We start from the raw sequence: 23,765 nt of genomic DNA, 5'->3' as shown, positions 1-23,765 counted from the left end.
TAGCCAAAATCACCAGATAAGGTAAAAAAATGAAAACAGCCAAAATGGTTAAAATGGCTAGAAACAGATTTAAGAAAATACAAAAGCCACCCCATCACACTTTCTGTGTCAGACAAAATCTTCTAAAAGTAACTAAAAAACCTAAAATAGCTTAAACTAATTGAAAACATAAAAAGAAAGAACAAATCAATCTGTCTGCCTAAAATGCATCAAAATGACTAAAACAACTAAAAATCAGAAACAGAGTCCACTCAGGTTGATATTTAGGTTGCATTAATGCTGTTTTGAAGTTACATGATTTGTATGCGTAGTAAAACTATACATTCAAATAAAACAGCTCTTTCATTGATTGCAGTTGCAGACCCTGGTCGAAGGTATTGACGATGAAGCAATAAAGCCACGCTGATCGAGGAATTAAGGAGTTAAGCTGCTTATGAGAACTTTTCAAATGGTGTTTGGACTGAGTTGGCTGAATTATTCTCCGTACAGCGAGTTACCGCTCGGCTCCAGTGGAATCTGGCGCTGCGAGCCAACCGTCATGTTTCTGTTATGTCTGAGGCTCAGGGAAATGATGGTCACCCAGACAACATTGAAGACAAACACTGTCACTTCAGACTCGCAGCTGAAATGAGGAGCCGAGGAAAGTTTGGCTAATTGGACAGGTCACTCTGGGTTTGCCACGCAGCAGACAGACTGACGTTCTGGAGGGATCAAGGTCTGACCACATATGTTTGATTTGACTTTCACGATGCCTTTGTGCCTCTGGTGTGGGAGTTTTAACACTTTCCCTATCACGAACTCATGAAATCTCTCTTTATTTAGCTCGAGACGTGCCTCTTTCTGCACATTTCTTTTCAAAACTTGGTGTATGAGTCGTCCCAAGGACATTGTTTTTTTACGTGCCAGTGTTAATAGCCTGGTTTGACTTTGATTCGCTCGTGTCCAAATTGTAATCATCACTTAATATTACTCCACTCCCACAGCTTTTGGAGAAGGCTCAAGCCAAAGAGGAACCGTTTGCCAAGACCCTCTCTTTTACCTCGCCTCACTCCTACGAACTAAGCTCAGAATAATTTGAATATCTCTGCCGTCTTTAAGATGCTTTGTTTTACCCGATAAGCTCACTGACAATGGAGTGATTGAAAGTTTGATCCATCAACAACCTTATTTTGAGTGCTGACTTTGCTGCGCCTTGATCTTCCCAACTCTCTGAAGTTTGGATGTGGAAGTGATATAAAATTCAACTAATATTCAATTTGAGTCTTAAAATATTCACTAATAAGACTTACAATATAAATTAGGAAAACTCACCCCAATTACAGAGCAAAATACAATTTGAATAAAAGTGCTGCAAGGACATATTTCATTAAATTTTAAGCACTCAATATGGAGGCAATTTGGAAATTTTCTGATTAAAATCAAGCCACAGAATTATAAATGCTTGGAAAAATACATAGTGCATATCAAACAGCGAAAGCATGCCATATTAATGTTCTTGTTAAAAGGGATATGCCACTATACAAGAGAGGAGCATTTCATAATGCATATTTGATCCGTGGAGGTTTGGCAATATGTTTTGCACTTGTTCAGAATCAGGCTTTTGTTTATGCAGTTTGTAGCTGCGAGGATTCACAACGATTGCATCAACATGGCAATAACGACGCTATTTTATCATGAACTGTCTTCTTGTTGCATACAAATGGTGGCAATGGGAGGGAGAGCCACAAAAAAAGTAATGTTTCTCTTTGAGCTTCTTGTTGCTCTCAGTATTCTGTTCACCAGGGAGCAAAGAAGGAGGTGCTGGGTGTGTGTGTGTTCGGAGGGGGGGGGGGGGGGGGGCTTGATTGGTAAGAGTCAGGGTCTTTCATTTTGTCATGTGGTTTTCTTTTTTTTTTTTCATTTCTGGGCTGATTTTTCACTGGAGGGCTAGTTCCCTTCACTTGAATTTATTATTTCTTCCACTGAGGAAGTTGATGAATTCGAATATCTGAGCGAGTTTATGTGTGCCTCTGTGCACATTAATGCTTGGCGCTTGGGTGTGTGTATGTGTGCGAGCGCAGATGAGACACGCGTCTCCCTGTGTGTAAGGGAGCCACGCTTTCATGGGTGTTTCAGATCTCTCTGCCTCACAGTTCGACAGAGCGACTGAGCCAGGAGGGAGAGAGAGAGAGAGAGAGAGAGAGAGAAACAGAGAGAGAGAGAGAGATGGAGAGATAATGGGAATGGAGGGTGAAAGAAGGCTAACACAATCTTTAATGAGTTTCCTTGGCTCTCTTTGCCTGTTTCTGGGTCAGGGTCCCCTGGCTGAGGATGTGGGTGGACCGAGGACTATGGAGCAGGAAAGAACAGACTAAGCCAAGGTCTGCTGAGAGAGACTTCTGCTTCACAGAGTCATCACCTACATAAATAGGAAACAGAGGAATGGGCTCAACAGTCTTACAAAGTTGTTTCTTGTTTAGGCTGCGAACGATGGAAGTTGTCTAAACAGCACTTGGTCACGTTCCAGCGTTTCTCTGCTCCCACACAAACTGTAAAGGAGGCAGCTTTTCTGAAGGTCAGAGGTCACTGAGAGCTTCACTGCCTCCACTGAATTAGCATCAGATTATAAGAAATGAAAAGAGAAGAACAAATTCGAATTTAATTTTCTTCCCAGTAGCGACCAGGCGCTCACAAACGTGCTGGAAAAGCATTCGTCACCACCGTGATCACAGCACACACACACACACACACACACACACACACACACACACACACACACACACACACAAACCTGTACTCCCGTTTTGGTGATGAAGGCTTTGGTCATTTTCTGATTGGCTCGTCCTGCTCTTTCATTTCCTAGCAATCAGCTTCAATCTGTGGCAGGTATGGAGCAAGAGATAACATTAGAGAGACATCGCTGGGAGATATCTGCTCGGCCGAGTCTTTATTTAGTGCTGCCAAAGCATCGAGGAGGCAACCTCTGTCAGACAACAAGGCTCCAGTGTGTCCACGCAGGGCCGAGACATGAGCGGAGAGAAGGACATGGAAGAATTACTGATGTGCTGATAAACCCTTTGGTTATCGGAACTGTCTGCCTGCCTGTTTCTGTCCTCTTGTGCTGTGTTTCTCTTCGTCTGCCCATTCTCTGTTTCGATGTCTCAATCTATGTCTGTCTGGCTGAGTTACCCTGACTGTCTCTCTGTGCTCCCCCCCCCCCCACCTTCTGTTCCCCCACTGTATCTCTGTCTCTATTACTCTGCCTTCTTTCTTTCACACTTGTGAATAATTGATGTCTACCGGTTCGATTGCAAGAATAGAACAGTTCTGGAGGTGACAAATGGGGTGGCGAATAGGCTTCATCCTGCTTTCTTCAAAGAGTTAGAAAGTTAGCTGCGCTCGCTCGTGGGCGTGTGGGCCCATATATTTGTGCCAATGCGAGCATTTGTGTGTTGTGTTTGTGTGCGCGCGCACACACGCAGTTGTGTGCATGTGATTTAAGACAGTGAGATGAAAGAGAGTTGTAATTACAGGGAAGCGTATCTGTCTACTGCAGAAGTATCCGAGGAATGGCACAAACTGGGCCAAAAGCCTGAGGTCATTAGATGTGTGTGTGTGTGTGTGTGCGCGTGTGTGTGTGTGAGAAGAAGTGACAAAGGAGAAAGAGTGCACAAGAGAAAACGGGAGACACGGCGAGATCAGCTTATAACTTCAGTTCCTCGGAGTCAACCTCTGAACTCTGCTTCTCATTATTGGCCGTGCCTTGCTCATTTCTCAGCAGTAGCTGACTGTGGTCAGAACAGGCAAAGGCCAGTTTCTGTAAATCCACGCAGCCTTATTGCCTGAGAGGAATCCCAGAATTTCCTGCTCTCTAAAATACTCTTGTGTAAACATTCCAAAATATCAAATGATAGGGATTTCACTGTGTGCTCTGCGAATGGATAATCCCATGCAAAGACTGTGGTTATAATACTGTCCCATTGTCTCTTGTTTGTTTTTTCCTTCTCCAACCCATCCCTTTTCTTTTTTTTTTTTCCTTGGGCTTTCTGCCTCTGTTCTCAATTACTTCCTCTCTTTTTCTTTTCTTTCGACCGTTTCCCTCTCTTTCTTCTTCGTGCCATCTTCCGGCGGTTTTCCGTCCCCGTAGTTGACGATGACTTCATCGGTCTCGGTGAGCTGCCGGAAACCTTCCCCTCGGACCCCCCGGAGCCGCTGCCTGTGTTCCTGATGGAGCCGGAGGAGGCCTACATTGTCAAGAACAAGCCAGTCAACCTGTATTGCAAAGCCACGCCTGCCACCCAGATCTACTTCAAGTGCAACAGCGAGTGGGTTCACCAGAAGGAGCACACCGTGGAGGAGAGGGTGGATGAAAACTCTGGCAAGTACAGCCACACACACACTCTCTAAATGAAGTTTCTTATTATTGAAGACGATAAGACATTCATCTGTCCTTTGCACTTTTTCATCCAGTTTAGGGCCAAGAGGATGAATATTATTCTCTTTTACACACTTTACAGCTTGTATAACCAAACTAGTAAATTGATCACATAAATAGAAAACACTCCAAATGTTTAAACTAGAACATCATGAACATCTCTACATTCAAAACAACAAACTTGCACAAGTTCATGCAAGACAGTTTAACATAGAAACATTTTTCATATAATGCCATTTTTTAAAAAGGCCTGTTGGTGAAAATTATAGTGAAATCATATTCTCATTTTAGAGCTCAGATTTTGTCATACAGTTATGTAATAGAAACAAAACCAAGACTTGACTCCCTGTTTTTTCTTGTGCTAATCTGGTGAAACATCTAATCTGCTGCAGTTTCCTCCACAGATTAATATGGGCAGTGAAGCGTTTATGCTTGTTGCTTTACGAGCAACAGAGAAGCTGTTGTGTTGTGTGATGTCTGCGGCTAAAACAGTGTTGGTGAATAAATTACAGTCACTGAAAAAGTGACCTTAGTGTTTTGATTATAATTTTATCTAGAAGTCATTTAGAAGTCTTTCATCAAAGTCGTCCCACAGGCCAAACTGGAGACTCTGGGGGACTGATTCTGGCCCGCTGCCCTTATGTTTGGCACCCCTTTTTTACCTGTTTAAAATCATGAGTGAAATGATTGCAGCAATTATTTCAAAACATATGTTTATTGAAATGAAATTGATTCACACTAACTTCAAATGTCATATTTCAGTTAATTGAAAAAAATGGTGCAACATGTTCTGACTTAGCAAACATTTTGCTTGTCAACACAAATGTGCCCAATTTATGGTATAATCATCCACTTTCCAATTATCTCTACGTTCACACATGCAGAGAAACTTTGCTAGACATTTTATTTGATGGAGTAGCGGCGGTGTACCTTAGAAAGTCTCGACTAACGGGGTTTCAATGAGGACAACTTTCCTTTCATGTGGCACACTCACACTACCATTTCTGTGGTGTATCTCTGTGTGTGTGTGTGTGTGTGTTTGTCACTGTGCATGTTTGTGGGCATCTCAGGGAAGTGAAGGTAGAGAAGCTCCAGCAGGGTTGTTTTCTACAGAATTCAGCCCCCGAAGGCGCCAGAGCCATTACACACAACAGCCCAACACTGATTGGCTGCATTCAGCTGCTGTATTGGAAATTGAGTTCTTTCTGTCGCCCACAGGTACCAATCACATCGCATTTACCCTTTTCATTCCACTGTTTTGCCACACACATGTCTGCAGGCTCACTCGATACACACTGACAGCTGCTCCTTTCCCATAAATGTGGACGCCGGAGCTCAAGAGTACACACGTACACACTTTTTCAAGGATCGGAAAGCAAGTTTTATCTGAGGTATTTGACTGAAAAAAGATAACCATTGAGTGTTGTTTGGCTTGAACTGTATACATAAAATATAGAAAGATTTTAACACACGGAAAAGTGTTGCTGCATTGGTGCATAACGCAGAGGCAGACACACAAATGCAAAAACGTCCTACAGTCAGCATCGATATAAAAAAAAAAATAAATCTGTTGAGAACCTGAAGTCCAACCTGAAATCCTTTCATTTTAACCCGGCGTACTTTAAGAAGGATATTCGGATATAAGCGTGCGTTTCATAGTTATGATTATGACAAAGACGAGGGTGAAGATAGCGTGCCTCTTAGCCTTTATGTCAGGAGGTTTTCTGCTAAAAGCATCAACATGAAAAACAACCCACACATCACACACTCACCCACTCTACATAGCCATATCCACAGGCTATTTACTGCACAGATATTCATTCATTTATGCTCTTTCTCCCCACACAAACACACACACACACACACACAACTCCGCCAGAGCCGGTGAATATGTGTAGCCTCTCTCGGCCCACTCCATTGCTCTCTGATTTCCCCAGATTGACAGAAAAGGAACACCGATAGAAACTGGCCAGCCTGGTCAATACCACTGATAGCGTAGCCTGAAGAAATTGGATCCCTCCCTTTCTATCTCGCTATCCTCCTTTTCTTTCTCCCTTGTTTTCTCTCTGTCTTGCTGTCTTATTGGGGAGAGTCTATGATCTACTGCAAATAGAACAGAAATGGAGATTTGTGTTCGAGACCAGATATTCATTTAGATCTTTGGCAATATCCATACATCCATCTTCCACAGCGTTTTGTCTTGCCTTAGCTCACAGGGGACTGAAGCCAGTCCCAGCTGACTCTGGGCTGAACAGATCCTTCACAGGGGAAACAGTAAATCACAGAGAGAACTCATGCACATGCAGGGAGAACATGCAAGCGTCAGAAAAAATGCTCCAAATCAATAGTATTTCAGATGGTTTGCCTTTTATTTTTTCTAATCAATTCTTAATTCATCTTTTTATTGTGTTATTTAGAATGTGTTCAGCCATGTGGTTTTCTCAAAGTGCTTTTTGAATAAAGATGGATTGGATTGGATGATCTCACTTTGAGCCGAGATCGCTAACCACTACACCACCTCGCAAATACAGCGGCATCTAATGCATCTTTATTTATTTCACACACTCATGTTTCAATTCATATGCAGGCAGTAAGGTGTGTATTCAGTCGCTCTTACAGGCTGATTTTACAGGGACCACCACAGCAAGTCGTTGCAATTTGCACTGTGAACTTGGCTTTGATGAAATTCCTGCAGCAACCAGGATTCAAACCCAGGTCCCCACACTCAAAGCCACATGCAGGACTGTGCAAAAAAAAAAGAGGTTTATACACTTATACTTAAAAGAGATAGAACATCTAATTGACCCCAAAACTATTCTGTGGCAGGATAATGGCTTTAGGCATACAGGAAAATGAATAAAACATCTTTAGGGATGTTGTGTCGGTCCTGTCAGTTGTAGGATAATATGATCACATCCAGGCTTGTAAGGCTGTACAGCAGCTTAGCCATTACAAAACAACTCACTGCAAAGTTAAACAAAACAGCATGTTGTCAAATAGAAACTGCATGTTTGCATCAAAGGACAAAAAAAAAAGGAAGCAACTTCTTTAGAAGTCTAAATGGAAAACAGTTCTGTGAAACTGTCAGAGTAAATGTCCGGGAGTCTCCTTTGTTCCTCAATTAAATCGGTCTTTAAAGGACGAAAAGAAATTGACGCATGAGCTAAATTTGTCCTCAAAAATGTGTTTGTACATACAAAAAATGTTGTTGTATTTGTAAATAAAGTTAGCTTTAATTCAGTTTACTTTGATTCAATGCTGTAACACAATGAACCATTAACTCCTTAAAATGTTGTGAGTACTCTTCCAGGGCCCAGTGTGAACCGAGCTACAACAATTTCAGGGTTTAAGATGTTTGAATCACGGAAATAACAAACCGTTAAAAGTTCAATACGTGCGTCATCAGTAATTGCAGCGCAACAATCAGCAGCGCGGGACTCGATTCGCTGCGAAATGTTTTTCACAGCATGAAGCGACTCTCCACTAATCCCGCTGAAGAGATGTCATATAGGTATATGTATTTTAATCCAGTGACATGCAGTGAGTCATGCGGTGCCGGCAATTTGAATCAGAATACATACATTTCATGAAATGGACTTACACATACGTAAGTGGTTGCAGTTGTGCTTTCAGATGATTACATGTGGGCTTTGAGCAGGATCCAATTAACACAATCGAACAGCACGGAAAAAAGAAACAAAATTGCCGTTTTATGGATTGAGTGCATAGATTTTTTTAGCATATGTGCTGTATTTGTTAGCTTGTTAAAGATTAATTGTTGAGTTTCTATGTAATGACAAGCGATTCGAGTATACCTGATTACACAGGTTTATGTAGATGAATCGTTTTGTGTTTGAAATGATTGAAAATAAATCGAACAGTCACAAAATAAAACCTTTCCAGATCTTCCTTTAAAAGCATTTTTTCACTGAATGGCAATAGAGTTTAACAACAATGGATCATAGTGTGAACAATATACGGTCGTTCGTCCTTCAGCGAACTGAACGGGAACAAGATCTTTTCAGAACTGAGTCATATTCACCACAGTTCTGATTTGGTTTTTTTATTGGTTTCTTCCCATGCCATCTAACCCCTGCAGGATTTACTTCTCAATATTGACGACAGGTAAAAGGCTCATGCGAGCATAAACTGCATCGATCCAAGTAAATGAGTAGCACATTAATTATAGCCCTGCGCTGCTCATGTAATACGCTGCTGATGGCTTGTCACTGCTTCTCAGATATTACTTGGAAAATGAAATGAAAGTACTCGAAATCTGACCAGATAATCAGAGCGTTTACCCTCCGTTCTCCTCAGTGACCAGTGTCCCTTCTCCTGCCTGACTGGGATAATCAATAATCTCACCCTGTGACAACAGTGAGGAACTACACCAGGGTAATAACCATATTAATAATGAATCATCTCAAATGAAGCGCTCTGCTTCAGCCAGATATTAATGGGACGCATTACAGAATAATTTCAGTGGCTAATAGCCACACTGGCAGGCGTGTAGTTGCCCCTCGTCACTGGCCCCTGATGTGGTTCGCAGCTGCTTTGCCCCTCCTGATTGAAAATTGAGGGCTCTGTTTTGTTTTTCTGTCATCATTGTAACGCTACACGTACCAGAAGCTGAGCAAACACATGAAGTCACTGGATGAAGTCAGCACTGCTCAGTTCAGAGCTGCGCTCCTTTCGCCCTGATCCCTGTGATGTTTACGGAGTGTGAATTTCATCCAGGTTCAGTTAAAGGCGATGAGATCAGTCCTGAAGTAGAATGACAGCCGTCATCTCTACTTCCTCTTACACTACCAAAGACTTAATCTGGCAATATCAAATAATACACCTCAAAAATTAGACGCGTCTCTGTCTGCAACACTTGAAAGGAGAAAAGAAAACTGACTGGTTCTGCTGCAAATTTCAGACCTTTGGAGAATTACAAGACTTTACTTATTGTTTCCTCTATTGATTTCCGCTATGCTGTTCAGTGTGTGATGTTCCCCCAACTTCACATCCATCCTTGACATTCTCAATCCAACAAAACACCCTCTCAGGCAAACAAGTTGGCAGACGGTTCAGAAAACCACAGGAACACCCGCTCCAACTCACACATGCGTGTGGAAGCACACGCATACACACACACACACACACACACGCATGCAGAAGCAAGTGGTGACACAACAGACGCGCGGCTGTTTCTCTGCCTGTCGGCTCACACGGTGTAAATTTTGCATGAGGGCTAAGCTGGTGTGTGGGATGTCACTGCGCTTGGTGTGTGTACCGGAACAGGGAGGCTGTGTGAATCCAGTGAACCTGAAATAAAAAGGCATGTTCGTTTTTCAAACCTCCATTTCCATTGTCTTCCAGCCAAGCAGAACTTCAGATAGCTACCATTTGAACATGCTTGAGTTGTTGAGAAAATAATGAATCTTTGTTTTAGAGGTAGTCGTCTTGAGAAGCTGCCAGTAGAATAAATACAAATATTCGTGCTTTAGATACTCCCAGTCATGTATGCTTCATTGGTTTTTATTGCGGATTGTTGTTATCTATTAATTAATTTTTAGCCATAAGTAGCAAAAACATTTTAGTTTTTTTTTTTCTGATTTTAAGTGCAAAACCAAAATAAGAAAGATAAATCCATGAAAATCAAGTTCACCTGTTCATCTGTGACTTTGTCATTACTAGGTTTGTTATGTCAAATAATTTTAGCTCACGCATGATGTATCATTTGTCACTGAAATAATACCATATTGTCTATAAATGTATTATATCCAGGGTGCGCAGCTCCCCTTCCGTATTATTAAGTGAGATTAACAATATGTCCTAAATTAGCCTGTCGTGTCTCTTGATGAGTTGGCAGTGAATCAGTCATTAATAAAACAGATTTCAGACAAAGAGTAGATAACAGATTGAGCGCACATCGGGGCTCGGAGTGAATGATTTATGACACAATTTCAAGGCATTATGTAATGATCACGTCACGCCGACAACACACGGCATCTTTGAGGTGAACATGTGCACATTTGCATGTCGAGTTCAAAAGTCAACCCAAATTTTTTGGGGGTTGCTTTGTGCATCAAGCTGTACCTTGTAAAGCATAATAATCCACAAGTTTGATTGTAATATTCTGAACTACTTGCTAGAAAGCACAGCTAAATTAAACCTACTGAATTCAATTTGCTGTATTATCAAAACAAGGACCGCTTGATTGTTGTCGAGATAAATTTTTTATAAATTTGCTTACTGGTTACCTACCACTGCTTTCAGCATGGTTAAAACACTACACCTGCCTTTGGACAAGCTCTGTTTAAACCAACAGTTTTGGCCTTTTGACAACACAGACATTAATCATTTATTCCGCAAATGTCCCCGTTTGAATTAGCATGCACTCTGTGTAGCTCTTTTAATTTGTGTCTCGTCAAGAGACACCAGGCTCGCCATTCTTTTGGAATTAGCTGGTAATGATGTGTGCTGAGGGAAGGGGAAAAGATTTAGCTAAGAAAAAAAAAAAAAAGCAAGCCAAAACAAGCAAACAGTCACAGATAGCAACAAAAACTTTATGAAACAAACATATTTGTAAACTTTAACTAGAGGAAGGTGTAAAATCACACAGAGGCTACTTCATTAGGCCTATTTAAGTGCTCTTTAGCCCGTGCAGTCAACCAGCCATTCATATGACACACAGTGTATTCAGGCATGTAGACATGGTCAAGATGACCTGCTGAAGTTCAAACCGAGCATGGAAGAATGTGAAGGAGGGTGTTTCTATTGACTTTGAATATGGCATTGTTGTTTGTGCCAGGTTGGCTGGTCTGGGTATTTTAGAAACTGCTGATCCAGGGGGATTCGACTCCAAATCGGGTATCCGGAGAGTGGCAGTTTTCTGGGGGAAAATTTCCTTGTTGATGCCAGAGATTCAAGGACAATGGTCAGACATTTTCACACTGTGGGGCCACTAGTATCAATTAAGAATTGCTTAAAAACGTCACAGCCTACGTGAGTGCTCCTTTTATTCGAATAGTACACCCACCTTCTGCTGGCAACTTTGGGCAGGATAACACTCTCTGTCTGTTCGCTCAAGCTTCCAACAGATTTCACTCCAGAATTGCACTTTTGGGAGGAAGTGAAAGACGAGATTCACATCTTGGACGTTCACCTGACAATCCTGTAGTGAATGTTGGCTGCTGGCACGCTGGCGCAGAGCAAAATCTCCGAAGAGCATTTTCAGCACCTTCTTGAGTCAATGCCGTCAAGAATAAAGACTGTTCTGATTGTGAAAGGGGGTCCAGTAATCATATGAACATAAACAGAGTTCATGGAAACATTTCATACATATGTGTGAATTAGTCACATGTGCAGACGGCACAACAGACTCACTTAAAGATATTCTTTTGTTTGAAGGGGAAAAAATATTGAAAAATGACTTTAAGACAAGCAAGCTGCGGTTATACATATTTACATTCTAGTGTTCCCAATTTAGTAAGCACATTGCTAAATGTAACAACTTAACTGTTTTGGTCATTCTGTGAGAAAGCAGCAAAACTTTTGGGTGACCATGTCATCTGCAAAACTAAGAAAATGAAATCTGCATGGCCCTGTAATTGATAGTTTGTAAAGCTGATGACAGGTTATGTGTTTTTGGCGTTCAAACAACACGCTTGTAATGGCACGGTCTGGGCTCTGCTAACGTAATGGTGCTCTGAATGTTTCCCCGGGCACACAAAAGGCCTTTGAGCAGCAACTGGCAGTATTTGAATGTCCGCAGTCCGCTTTCACATCATTGCTGGCCAGGTACACGAGCGTGACAGTTCCAGGAAAATGACACAGGCTTGACGTTTTTCCAGCGGGGCCACACAACCCCCCCGTTTTTATAACCTCCCCCCACCTAATGTGGAAGCACTTTAGGGATGAGGCTGCATGTGACATTCACAGCATGGATGTTCTTTTAAAAAATTCCAGCACTGCTGAATATGTGTTTCCAGTATTTGAAATTCAGGTAGCTGTGGAGGCTCACAGCATCCACCTGCAACTTTATAAATACTACAAGATCAATACATATGTAATCCTTCATGGTGCGCCTTTGAGTTCAGACACGCAAGACTCACAGTGGTGCGGAATGTGCATGTGCTCTCATTTATTCATTTATTCTTTTATTCACCAAATTTCTCCAGGAATATCTCTTCCAGTACAAAAATAAAATGAGGTGGATCGGGGGGGAAAAAAGGTGCTTTTCCACAGGAAGTATTCATAACTTCAGTTTAATATTGTCACACCATATGCACATAAACATTTTAGATGCTCCAGCACATAGGCATGGACTTGCATGCACAAATGCATACACACACACACACACTCACACACAGCATAAGTATAATCTGCTCTAAAGGGGCAGCTGTGGGTAGAGGCATTTGTTTTGGGGATGATTTGTTTGTTTGGGTCCTGGCACCCAGATGAGCAGTAATCAGAGGAGTTAGCAAACAGGATTGTGTTAGCCGTGACGCCGAGAATCCTCCCTCACAGGGCCAAGACCCAAACAGCTCAGTGCTCCGGCTTTCCAGTCCGGCCAGACTGTCACAAATACACACTGTGTGCGGTTAGTGTATACGATGTCAACTAATCTTCTTCAACTTTGCTCATTTGCACTTCTTCTTCTCTCTCTGCCTGGTGTATATGAAGGTGAGGCTGGTGCAACTCTTTGGATTTCACCTTTTGTAAACGGCGTTTTCTGCAACCTGTCTTCTCCCTCGCAGGCCTGGTGGTGAGAGAGGCGAGCATCGAGATCACTCGGCAGCAGGTGGAGGAGCTGTTTGGGCCGGAGGACTTCTGGTGTCAGTGTGTGGCCTGGAGCTCCGCTGGGACCACCAAGAGCCGCAAAGCCCACGTTCGAATCGCCTGTGAGTATTCTCCTTCTTCTTTCATCCTCCTCTCTAAAGACCATCATTCAAGTCGTTATCATCCCTCTCATCTCTGTATCCTTCTCCAAACAAAACCTTGTGGCTGCCAAGAAAATGCGTCTCACAGACAGACTTGTGTATCGTCGCAGATTCTGGAGATAGTGGAAGTGAAAAAAGGGTTTTTCACTGACTTGGGATTCAAGTGTCTCTTTGAACTTGAGTTGGGGAAAAAGACGGCAGAATTTGAATTGGTCTGCTTGTGTACAGTATAAACCTACATAAGAGCCACAGAGGAAGGAGGAGAGCTGCGGCAGTGTGTACACAGTCGAGAGCCTATGGTGCATGTTTATGCCAGTGTTCCCTATTTTTTTTTTTCCTGTGTAGTCCTCATTTGTTCTCCGCCTATGTGTTTGTCCTCCGACTGAACAACACAACACAATCCTCTCCAAGTAATGAGAAACACTCTGTGCTGGCTCTAAAGTTTGGTCTCGTTTTTAACTGTTCCCCAAAGAGCGTGCCTGTGAAAAATCTGAAAAGTAATGAAACCCCCAAAGACGTGAGTGCGGAAAGCAGAATTGTTTAAGTCAAACGTGCGACATCAAGGCGGCATTTTCACAGAATAGCACCTATTACATAACACAATTGCTCACGCGTTGTTTGTCAAAATTCTACCTGGAGGGACGTTTTTATAGTAGCAAGATCGCTTCACTTCCAACTCCTGTCAGCTCATTTCTCATCGCTGTGACTGACATGTCATGCCTTAACTTTGCTGTTTATGTTTTGACTTGTGGCACATGGGGAAATTTGGAACACCCACTTGCTATGTGAATACTACACTTTGTCAAACACATTGTGTTTACTACTGGAAAGGGCTTTTATTAAATGCCACTCATGCTGTGATGTTGTCTTCTTAGTCAGTATCCAGAGTTGGTCTACTTTTTTGAAAGATACCTTATTAATATACTTCTTGTCCCTCACTTTTTCACATTTGCGTCTTCTTTGCATCTTTGGACCACCCGTATGAAGCTCCCTTCTGACTGTTGCCAGGATTTCCTGCACAACTTTTTTTTTTTTTTTCCCCCTGAATTCAGTTTATACCCTTCATTTCAAACACCAGTAGCTCCTCTTATTACTGTTTCTATTATACTAGCCTGGTGAATCAGAACTATGCCTCTCAGTCTCCCACCGAGCCCACTCCCGCTGCTCCACCTCCTATAATCACCCGTGATGAGCAGCCTGCCAGCACTAACCTATCCCTCAAATCACAATGGACCCCTCTTCCCCTCCCATTAGCTTCTGCTGAATGGATTAGCTCCTCTACTGGGCTTTCTCTCCAGGCAAGCGTCTTGTCAGAGCCAGGCTCGATCCCGTTAGGCTAATGGAAAGTGGGGTTGTTTTCCTCCGCTCTCCCGTCATCTAAACATATACAGTTTAATCAGCCGATGAGTCACATCCAGCTCTGATGAGTTAAGAGGTTGCTGCGTTGAAGGAGTTGCTGCTTTCAGACTTGCAGAAAAAAAAAAAAAAAAAAAAGAAAGAAAAATAAAAAAAACTCCTCTGTGACTGAAAGTATTGTAAAAGCCCGCCGTGGAGCAAGAAAAGATGTGTAAAATCTACTCGACTGCTTTTCCTTCATGTAACCTCCACAAAACTCTGGTAATTGGCCTCCTTTTTTTAAGAGGGGTGCACTGATTAATTACTAAAGAGAGGTTATAAAAGTGTGTTTGCACCATCATATAAATAAAATAATTAAACAGAATTGTCTTTGAAATTTCAAGCGGAGGGCAATCACCACAATGAGAGCTACAAACTGACAGTGGCCTTGTAATTTTACATGAATAAACCCTCTATTGTATCTCGCTTCACTAATAGTTAAACCTCTTGCTGGTCATTGTCTTTCCTCATCCAGTAGTTAATGATTTATGAAGCGAGGGGTGTGAGGTCGGTGTGATTTAACATACGTCCAGTCAAGGTAATGGTTGTCATGTGGCGTGTCTTTTCTGCCGACTCGTGAAGTTGCAGAGAACGGTGTGACTCCCACAGGAATGTCTGCTCAGCTGGTCCCACACCCTTCAGCTCGCCGCAGCGCCGCTCAGGATTACCCAGAGCGGAGACGTGCTTCAAACCCGCATCCATACAATATGAAGTGCCAAATAATCATTGCATGCTTTTTCCGTGTCCGTCAAGAACAATGCCAGAGGTTGTCAAATGAGGATGAAATAATAATATAAACATTGGATGTTGGATTTTGATTTTAATTTAAAAAGCTGTAGAGGACTTACTACGAGACGTTTGAGTAATGAAAACATGAATATTTTCCGTAAACTCATAAACATTAGCCTTTTCTTGTGACACCAGTCGCGGGATTCAGTCTGTTACGGGGATTTTCTGGTCTGCACGATAATGTGTTCTCCTGGTGGTTGTTGTGGAGCTAACAAGCTGTGGGTTGACATTTAAGATAGAAATGAAAAAAGACGCCTGTGGGTTTTTGTGATGAAGGAAGAGACAATCTCCAGTTTAATTTAGATGACAGCAAAACAGCTTAAATATCAATGTGCGTACAACACAGCGCTCCTTTACGCCAGTGGAACAAATGTTGTGAAGCGTCAGGCTCAAGGAGCCAACCCGGGTTCGAACCAGGGGTCTGCGGACTCTCTGGAGTGGACGATCTCAGCTGTCACAAAACTTTATGGAAATAAACGTTGTTGTTTTTTTTGTTTTGTTTTTTTGCTGTTTTTTCAGCAATTTTTTTAAATAAAGAAGCCGACTGTAGTTCTTGATGTAACAGACGTGACAATTAATTGAATTAATTCCATATTCCATCAACTAAAATAGTCAAAACTCTCACGACATCCTGGCTCGATTCTGGTGTTTAATGCTGTGAAAACTGCAGTTTAATCATATGACTTACCTCCTACCCAGAAAACAAAGCCACCGAGTGCATTAGCTGAAATACATGAAAAAATTCTGGACATGTCTGGGAGCTCTGGTGTTGGTGCTTTTTGCTTGATAAACGCTCTCTGCTACATTGTGAAAAACATCGGGTCTGATTTGTAACAAGTGGCTGCTGGGCTTCGTGGTTCTGAAATACATTCCGAGATGCCGCGCACTGGGAATCTAAACCAGTGGAAAAATCAGATTATGTTTATTAAATTTGACTGGAGCACATATGCAGTAAATCAAAAAGTGTATCACAGTGTAAGAGTGTGTGTGTGCGTGTGTGAAAATCCTCCTCACCTGCCACAGTGTGACTGTGTACTCTTATTTTCTAGAGGAAATTTGAACAAGGATCTGTCTTTGCATTGTCATTCTGTGATACCAACATGATATCAACAGGGGAAGTACGCAGTTTTTTAACAACAGAATCTTCATGCTGGGTGTTTGCTTTCCTTCATTGCTTCCTTTCCGTTATCTGTCTTTCACTTCTTTTCATAATATTCAGTTTTTAGCAGTTTGCCTTTTTTTTTTTTCTCCATTTCCACTTTTAAATTTCTCCCTTTGGTGCCCTGGATAGTCTTTTCATTTCCTTCTCTTCTCCTGTCCTCTTCGTTTGCCTTAAAAAAAAACCAAACACCTCGGATCAAATGCTATAAAACCTCAGTCAAAGAATATGTCCTTCCAGTCATTCTTTCCTTTAATTTCATTCCGGCCTCTTACGGAAATTGCTTTCAATTCAACACTCGGCCTTTCAGATTTTATAATGCACTAAAATTTGTGGAATTATATCATATTCCCCTGAAGACATGCCGGGTTGAAACGGGACAAGGGTGCTCATTGAATTTGTTATTTTAAGGCTGATTTTTCTTTTTCATTCGTTTAAAAAGTCTTTAGGTGTTCTGTAATGTCTCCGGGTCATGCCTCACCATACATTTTTTTTCATGGGAAGATGATTGAGGTTCACCTTTAAAAGATACAGAGGAGTTTAAACTGAACGTTAAGAAAGCAAAATGTCTGCATTTCAATGACATGTTGTCGAATTTAATGACTATCTAGTATCTCTGATTAATTCTCTCCTTATGCTACTATATTCATAGACAATTTAAAGACTGTGAACAGCATTTCTTTACCATTCTAGATAAACAAGCAACATCCTGTTACGCAGCACAGCCAAGAGTCCTCTGCGTCTTGGAAGATTTATATTGAAAGTCCAAAGAACAAGTTCTGGTGTGCAATCTGTGTCACTGCTCATCTGATGGTCCTTTCTTCTACTCTCATCTAAAACTCAGATTCAAAATCAATATACTATTGTAGAGCTATCTGACATAATAAATCTCTTCTTTATGCCTCTGCAAAATGTCAATACTAGTCAATTACGGTTATTCTTAAGAAGAATAGCCTTATCCTTTGTCCAGGTGGAGGCACTGAATCAGGGTCTTCTCCGAGTTTGTTTTCATGTTAGAAAGGTGCAGTTTGAAAAAGAAGCTGATTTTTCTTGTATCATCCTTGATATAAACCTTTTGGTTTTCTTTTTTTCTTCAGTTATTCACACCTTTGTAAAGAGGCATGCGATGTGCCTAAAGACTACCCATACATCTGTCAGTATTTTATCCAGTTTTATCCAGCTTTGTTTACCTGGTTGCTCCAGCAGTACATTCTGAACTGTCTGAAATAGAGAGGCATGCACATCTACAGAAAATTTTAAATGTGATTTACCATGTTTATTATTGTCCTTTATTTGCCATGTTTGTAAAAAGTGTATAGAGTGTGCATAACAGGTATTTTACAAAAGCTCTGAAATGCCATCACCGGAGTTTGGAGGATTGATTGTGAATTTGACGCTTCGCCGGCTTCAAAGTTCCCAAGTAGTGTTCTCCATTAAATCCTCCTCTCCCCTCCTCTTCTTGTTTATTGTGTGAAATGTCCGTCACTCCTGTCTGGAGTCTGCAGCATGATGTATGTCTACCGGGCATCAGGTTCCAGTGTAGCATGACACTGTTAGCAATTCTGACCTGTCGGCTTCATTATCCCTGCCCGGCCCCACTCCCATCAGGCTTTTCACCCCGCATAAATGTTTGCTTTCCATCAGAGGGAAAGGAATCGTTGTCACCACATTTCCCCTTCAATCTTACTGCAGACATTTTTTTCTCAGAGTTTAAAATGAGCTTATGGAAAGACAACTTATTAACAACTACTTTTTTTTTTTATTCAGAAAATTAACTAAAAGCATTTCCCCCCGATATCTCACTTTAGCAGTTATTACTTTTACTATTAGCAGTTGTACTATATTTTGCCAGCATTTTTTTTTTCCCATTGGAACACACAAAACTTTTACTGATAATTCCAAATTTCACCTTAAGGTATCAGTAGCATGTCAAGACTGTATATACTGATGTTTTTTTGTGTTTCCTACAGACTTGAGGAAGACTTTCGACCAGGAGCCTCTCGGAAAGGAAGTGTCACTGGAACAGGAAGTGTTGCTTCAGTGTCGGCCACCTGAAGGCATTCCGTCTGCTGAGGTGAGCAGATTGAAAAGCCCAAACACATTTGTGGTCGTGACTTTATCACACATCACCACTGTTTATATTATACATTTGAATTGGTGCAGTTTAGCCACTTTTATCGTGCTCTTGATAATAAAGATGAATATTACCGGGGTATCTTCAGCAGTGGGTGATATTATTTACTGGTTTTGTAAATATAGATGGTGAAGTCAGTGTGGATCTATATATTTCAGTCTGCCTTTTACTGGCCTCAAGGAGAATCTGCAAGTGTGCACTGTGTCCACTTTTGCACAAGTTCGATCATACTTTACATTTTCTCTTCATTGTCTGTTTCACATAGAGAACTAAAACTGTGTTGAGTGGAATTTCAATGTTTCTATTTCAAAAGTTGTCATAGTGCGCCAATGACAACTTTTTCACCAAAATCTGAACTATTAAAATTTTTGGAGTAGCTCCTGCTCGTCGAACATTCGCTGGAATTTCAAGGAAAGAAAATTGCGATCATCTGCCGAGAGGAAAAAAAAAAAATGACTGAAAACAGTTGTATCGCTGTGTTGCCTTAGCTTTTACAGCACACCTCCTCTCTTCAGTCGCCTTCCTGCCACACTGTTGGAGCAGCATTTGAAAAGGCTCAGTCGAGATTGCTGGAACATAAATAGAGGATGAGAGTGTGGTTTGATGTGTTGAAGGAGGGTTGTTTTTCTTTTCTTCTTTTTTTTTGAGTTGAGGATGTTGGGACTGAACTCTGTAAAGACTTGTGATTGACCTGGAAAAGCTGAGTTAAGTGAGCGGAACTGCACAGCATTTATCCCCCCTGAAAGTGCTGACAAGCTAAATGGGAGAAAGTTTCGGACCGGCACTCCGCAGACTCCCCTCATACAATCCGGACTTCATTCTGATAGTGTATCTGTAGCGTCTGCGTGGTATCAGTGATTCTGCAGCCTGTGTCAGTCCTGGATAGGCTCAGGACAGTGATTAAAGACCGAGCGGATGTCCAGTCATGGCGCGTTTATGCTTTATGTCATAAGATGTTGCTTTACAATCCAGATGTGTGATGAAAGTTAATATGACTTCTTTTTGTTGCCAAAAATAGTTTTAGCATTACTGGTTTAGTTGAAGTGGTTATTCAACTCCAAATCAGTATTTTACTCAGGAAAACATATTTATACATATGATACAGCACAGATGCACACACACGTCATTTAATCACTGACACTTACGTCATGCCTGAGAACAAAAGCAATGGCACCCGTTCACCAGATTCCTTTTTTTTTTTTTTTTTTTTTTCGAAACCCAAATGCAGCCTCAGCGGGAAAAGGGACAAACTAAATGCAGATTCTTTGTCTTTTCTCACACAAGCTCACTTGAGAGAGGGAAAAAAAAAAAAAAAACCTTGGAAAAAGCAGATGGCCTAAGTCTGTGGTTACATGTGAATCTGCAAGAAATATGTAGCAGTTGCTGTGGAGGAAAGATCTGTCATATTTCACCCATCCAAGATGCAGAAAATATCGAGAGGATGAGAGAGGCTGAAGGCAGGAGGAGAGGAGCTGTTACGGGTTGTCAGGGGTGGATTCAGTGGGTTGTTGTCAGACCTCCAGTGGGCTGTCAGCTCGCTCTGTGGTTCCTTTACAGGCCTTTGCCCAGTGAGCCAGAGGCTGGTAGACTGTGGCTGAGCCATAAAAAAAACCATACTCTCACAGTACTTGTGTTTAATCATGTGAACCTTGTGTGATGGACATTGTGCGATGTGGCAAAGGTTTTTTTTTTTTTTCTTTTATTATTCCTTACGGAGGAGAAGTAGGACACACATGGGCTGCCGGCATTGTCACACGATTGCACTTTCATAAGCGTGTTCAGTCGTACCAGCAATGGCATTTTGCATGCTTGTGTGCAACGGCCCACGTGAACACATGCTGCTAACATGTCAGCAGAGCGCAGAAGGACTTTTCATCCTTTTAATTTGCTTGAACAACAGGGATTTCAAACACAGGGCTGAACTATCAACACTAACCTGTCAAAGGGTCCTTGCAAAATAAAGAAACCCACACAGAGGAAATCATGTGAAAACCTTAAATGGAAGTAAATACTGTTCCTAATTTATTCACTGGCACTTCCTGCCTTTCAGTGAGTGGAGCGAACATAACTCAATAATGTGGCCAAAATCAGCCTTGTAAACATTTATCTTCAGTTCATGTTTTGTATGAACATGTTTTGAATGTACTCGTGATTCTTTGCTCCTAAACAGAAGCAACATTTGAATAAGTTGTTTTTAAATGGCGTTCATGCGATTAGTTTGCTGGTCCAGCTCACTTACCAATGAGTGTTTCTGGATGTAACACCCCAGAGGAACAATGAGGCTGATCAGCTTGTTGAACAATGTTCACCAATAAGTGAACAGGTGGGAAGATTGTTCTCTTCAGATTTAGGATAAATACTTTTTATTAAGAAAATGTGGCTTTTAATCTAGCATAACAAGGTCATCACAGTGATGCAAGTGTTTTCACATTACAAAGTACAGGGAGCTTTCACCAACTGCTACTGTTGCCATTGAACTCCTACAATATTGCTTCCTTTTGTTTGCGTGGATTCCTCGGTTATATTATAAAAGTGGAAGGAATGCAAGCAGGAGCTTGTTTGACTTCGAGTTTTCATAAGGTTTTCCCATCAGCTGTCAGGAAGACACTCTTTAAACAGCAGCTATAAAGCCAAAAAAAAAAAATCATTCGGCTGTTCAAGACAGTGAGAACCCAGAGTGCATCTCTCACATGCACATTTGCACAAGAAGCCCACATTGTGCAGAATCAAAGGAAGTCAATTGTAATTGGTTTTGATCTCAGATTACAAAGTGGCATTGTGCTGTTTGATGTGAGCCAGTATCACTCTTGTGTTCCTTCTTTGTCTTCCCACTTTTCAGATGATTTACATTATAAGATGCCATGATGGTTTACCATCGTAATGACATCCTGTGCTTCCATTTAAGTGGTTTTGAGGTTTCTGCCGACTTTCTGCGGGGGCCGTCGCCCTGCAAACTAAACATTATGTTTAATAGTCTGGATTGTTCCTGTGATGATGCAGCAAGTTTTCCTTTTTCTTTTTTCATAGCAAAAAACATGCGAAACAGCTCCCATCAGACTTTGAGGTTTGGATATTTGGAGCTCAAGCGGCCGTACCCTCGCCTTCATTAGTGACCAGTTATTGAGAGTTGATACATACATTTTCTGAGGTGCAGTGATCGAGGCAGCGGAACACACACACTAAGAAAACAAGCTGCAGGAGTTTATTTTGGCTCGCCTCGCGACCATTACCAGTGGAACTTTGGCCTCGGCGTACTGAAATACAGCGAGTGAGGTTTCTGAAATAGCAGAAGGATTCAGTCATCTGGATGTCTTGTATGGTCTGAATAAATTAGATACTCAACAGGCTCCTCTAAAAGCGATTGTTACACGTTTCCATAGCCATGAATATTTGATATACACTTAATCAAGAGCAGAAGGAAAATGTAACAATAGGGGTTATTCTGGGATCAAGAAAGAGAGAGCAAAGAGAAGTCTGTGCACTCTGTGGCTGTTTTGTGGTCCACCGGCTGAGTGCTGCCCATGGTTATAGTCATAAAGGTAAAGATGGGGACTTTCCATCGGCTCAGTGCAAACCCGTCCCTTAGAGTACCTCCGTGAAGCGTTTCATCAGCATCTAAAAAGCCCTCCACACAAGCCTCTTTTCATACTCAAGAATATGTGGCAGACTCATAAAATGGTCAGCAAAAAGAATGCGGCTTTATTGTTTCTTTTCTTCTCCCGATGCCCTCCATCTCCATTTCAGAGCGCTTGCCACGGCCCTGAGACAAAAAAAAAACGAGGGTTCAGAGGTGATGCAGCACCGTGAGCCGCTGAGCTTGTTTCCATGGAAGCGGGATTTTAATTCAGGCATCTCCTCAGTCAGCCGGGGTCCTGCCGCGTTATCATGGGTAACGAGTCATTGATGCTCCGCAGGGGAGAGGCCCCGCTGCCATGATTAAGTCCATTGGCTTTACTGAGAAGAAAGCCAAGAAACACAAAGATTTTTACTTCACACCTCCTGTGGAAGAGGTGTGGAAGAGAAGCCTGAAGAATTTAGAGCAGCAAACGGAGCCGTATTTAAGATTTTTGCATAAAATCTTTGAGCCCTGTTGTGAGAGCTGACTTCAATATCAAGCCCAAATTTTGTTCTCCCATTAAAGGCACCAATAACCACACACATAATGGAACATTATGGGATGAAAAAGAATGATCCTCATGGAGGTCCATAATCTGCTTTCTCCACATATTACGTCGCGCAAATGTCAGCGATCGGTGTTGATTTTGGGCCCACTTGCTCTTAACAAGGGATTTGAATTTATGAAGTAAGCGCTAGCCCGTCAGGTCACCTTGTCAAAAAGTAAGCGAGTGCTTCTCCCCAGCAGAAGTGGCGCCTGGCGGAGTTATGAAGGGTGACAGGAATGATAGAGGTAACAACACTTCGGTGCCCAGTCGAACAGGAAGTGCATTTTCATTACGGTTACCCGAGAGAAAGAAGGTGTCAGGAGGTCAAGCCATATCCCTCTGGCAACCGACCAGAGATTGTCCTTCAACCACTCAGCTGTCAGTCATTACAGTCCCCATGCAAAGCCTGTGATTTACTCTAATAGCCCCACATTTGAAAGCTTGGTAAGTCAATGGCGTTCCTATTGGTAAACCCAGTGGGCTCCGTTTATATGGTAAAGTCATGCAGAACTGGATTTTCCGTGCATAAAGTTCGTCAGCTCTCCTGTGAGAAATATAAAAGAGCTAAGTGTTACTTTATATGGCGACTATTATCGGAAAACAAAACACCGAAGCCCAGATTTACTGAGATCCTGTATAAAGCATTAAAAAAAAAAAAAAAAAAATGCTTGCTCACACCAATGAATTATGTGCTGTCAGTTTCTGTGCATTTTGCTCATGATCAAATTAGATTAACAACACAAGTAACATCAAGCACAAACCGGATTATTAAAGTGAAGGT

The 23,765-nt window shown here is 41.8% G+C and overlaps 1 protein-coding gene across 4 annotated transcripts in view; it reads left to right on the top strand.

Moving 5' to 3' along the window:
- unc5cb (unc-5 netrin receptor Cb) overlaps positions 1-23,765 on the top strand; it is a 109,873-nt gene that overhangs the window by 54,406 nt on the left and 31,702 nt on the right. For all 4 annotated transcript variants that reach the window (XM_030084798.1, XM_030084797.1, XM_030084796.1 and 1 more), the window contains exons 2-4: positions 4,127-4,357; positions 13,162-13,305; positions 18,658-18,761. In XM_030084798.1, coding sequence (XP_029940658.1) covers positions 4,127-4,357; positions 13,162-13,305; positions 18,658-18,761 — 479 coding nt within the window. The remainder of the gene's footprint in view (positions 1-4,126; positions 4,358-13,161; positions 13,306-18,657; positions 18,762-23,765) is intronic.

Source organism: Salarias fasciatus (assembly GCF_902148845.1).
Source record: "Salarias fasciatus chromosome 7 unlocalized genomic scaffold, fSalaFa1.1 super_scaffold_4, whole genome shotgun sequence".
Lineage (NCBI taxonomy): Eukaryota > Metazoa > Chordata > Actinopteri > Blenniiformes > Blenniidae > Salarias > Salarias fasciatus.
The sequence above is the reverse complement of the archived record's forward strand: the minus strand, read 5'-3'. Positions and strand labels throughout refer to the sequence as shown.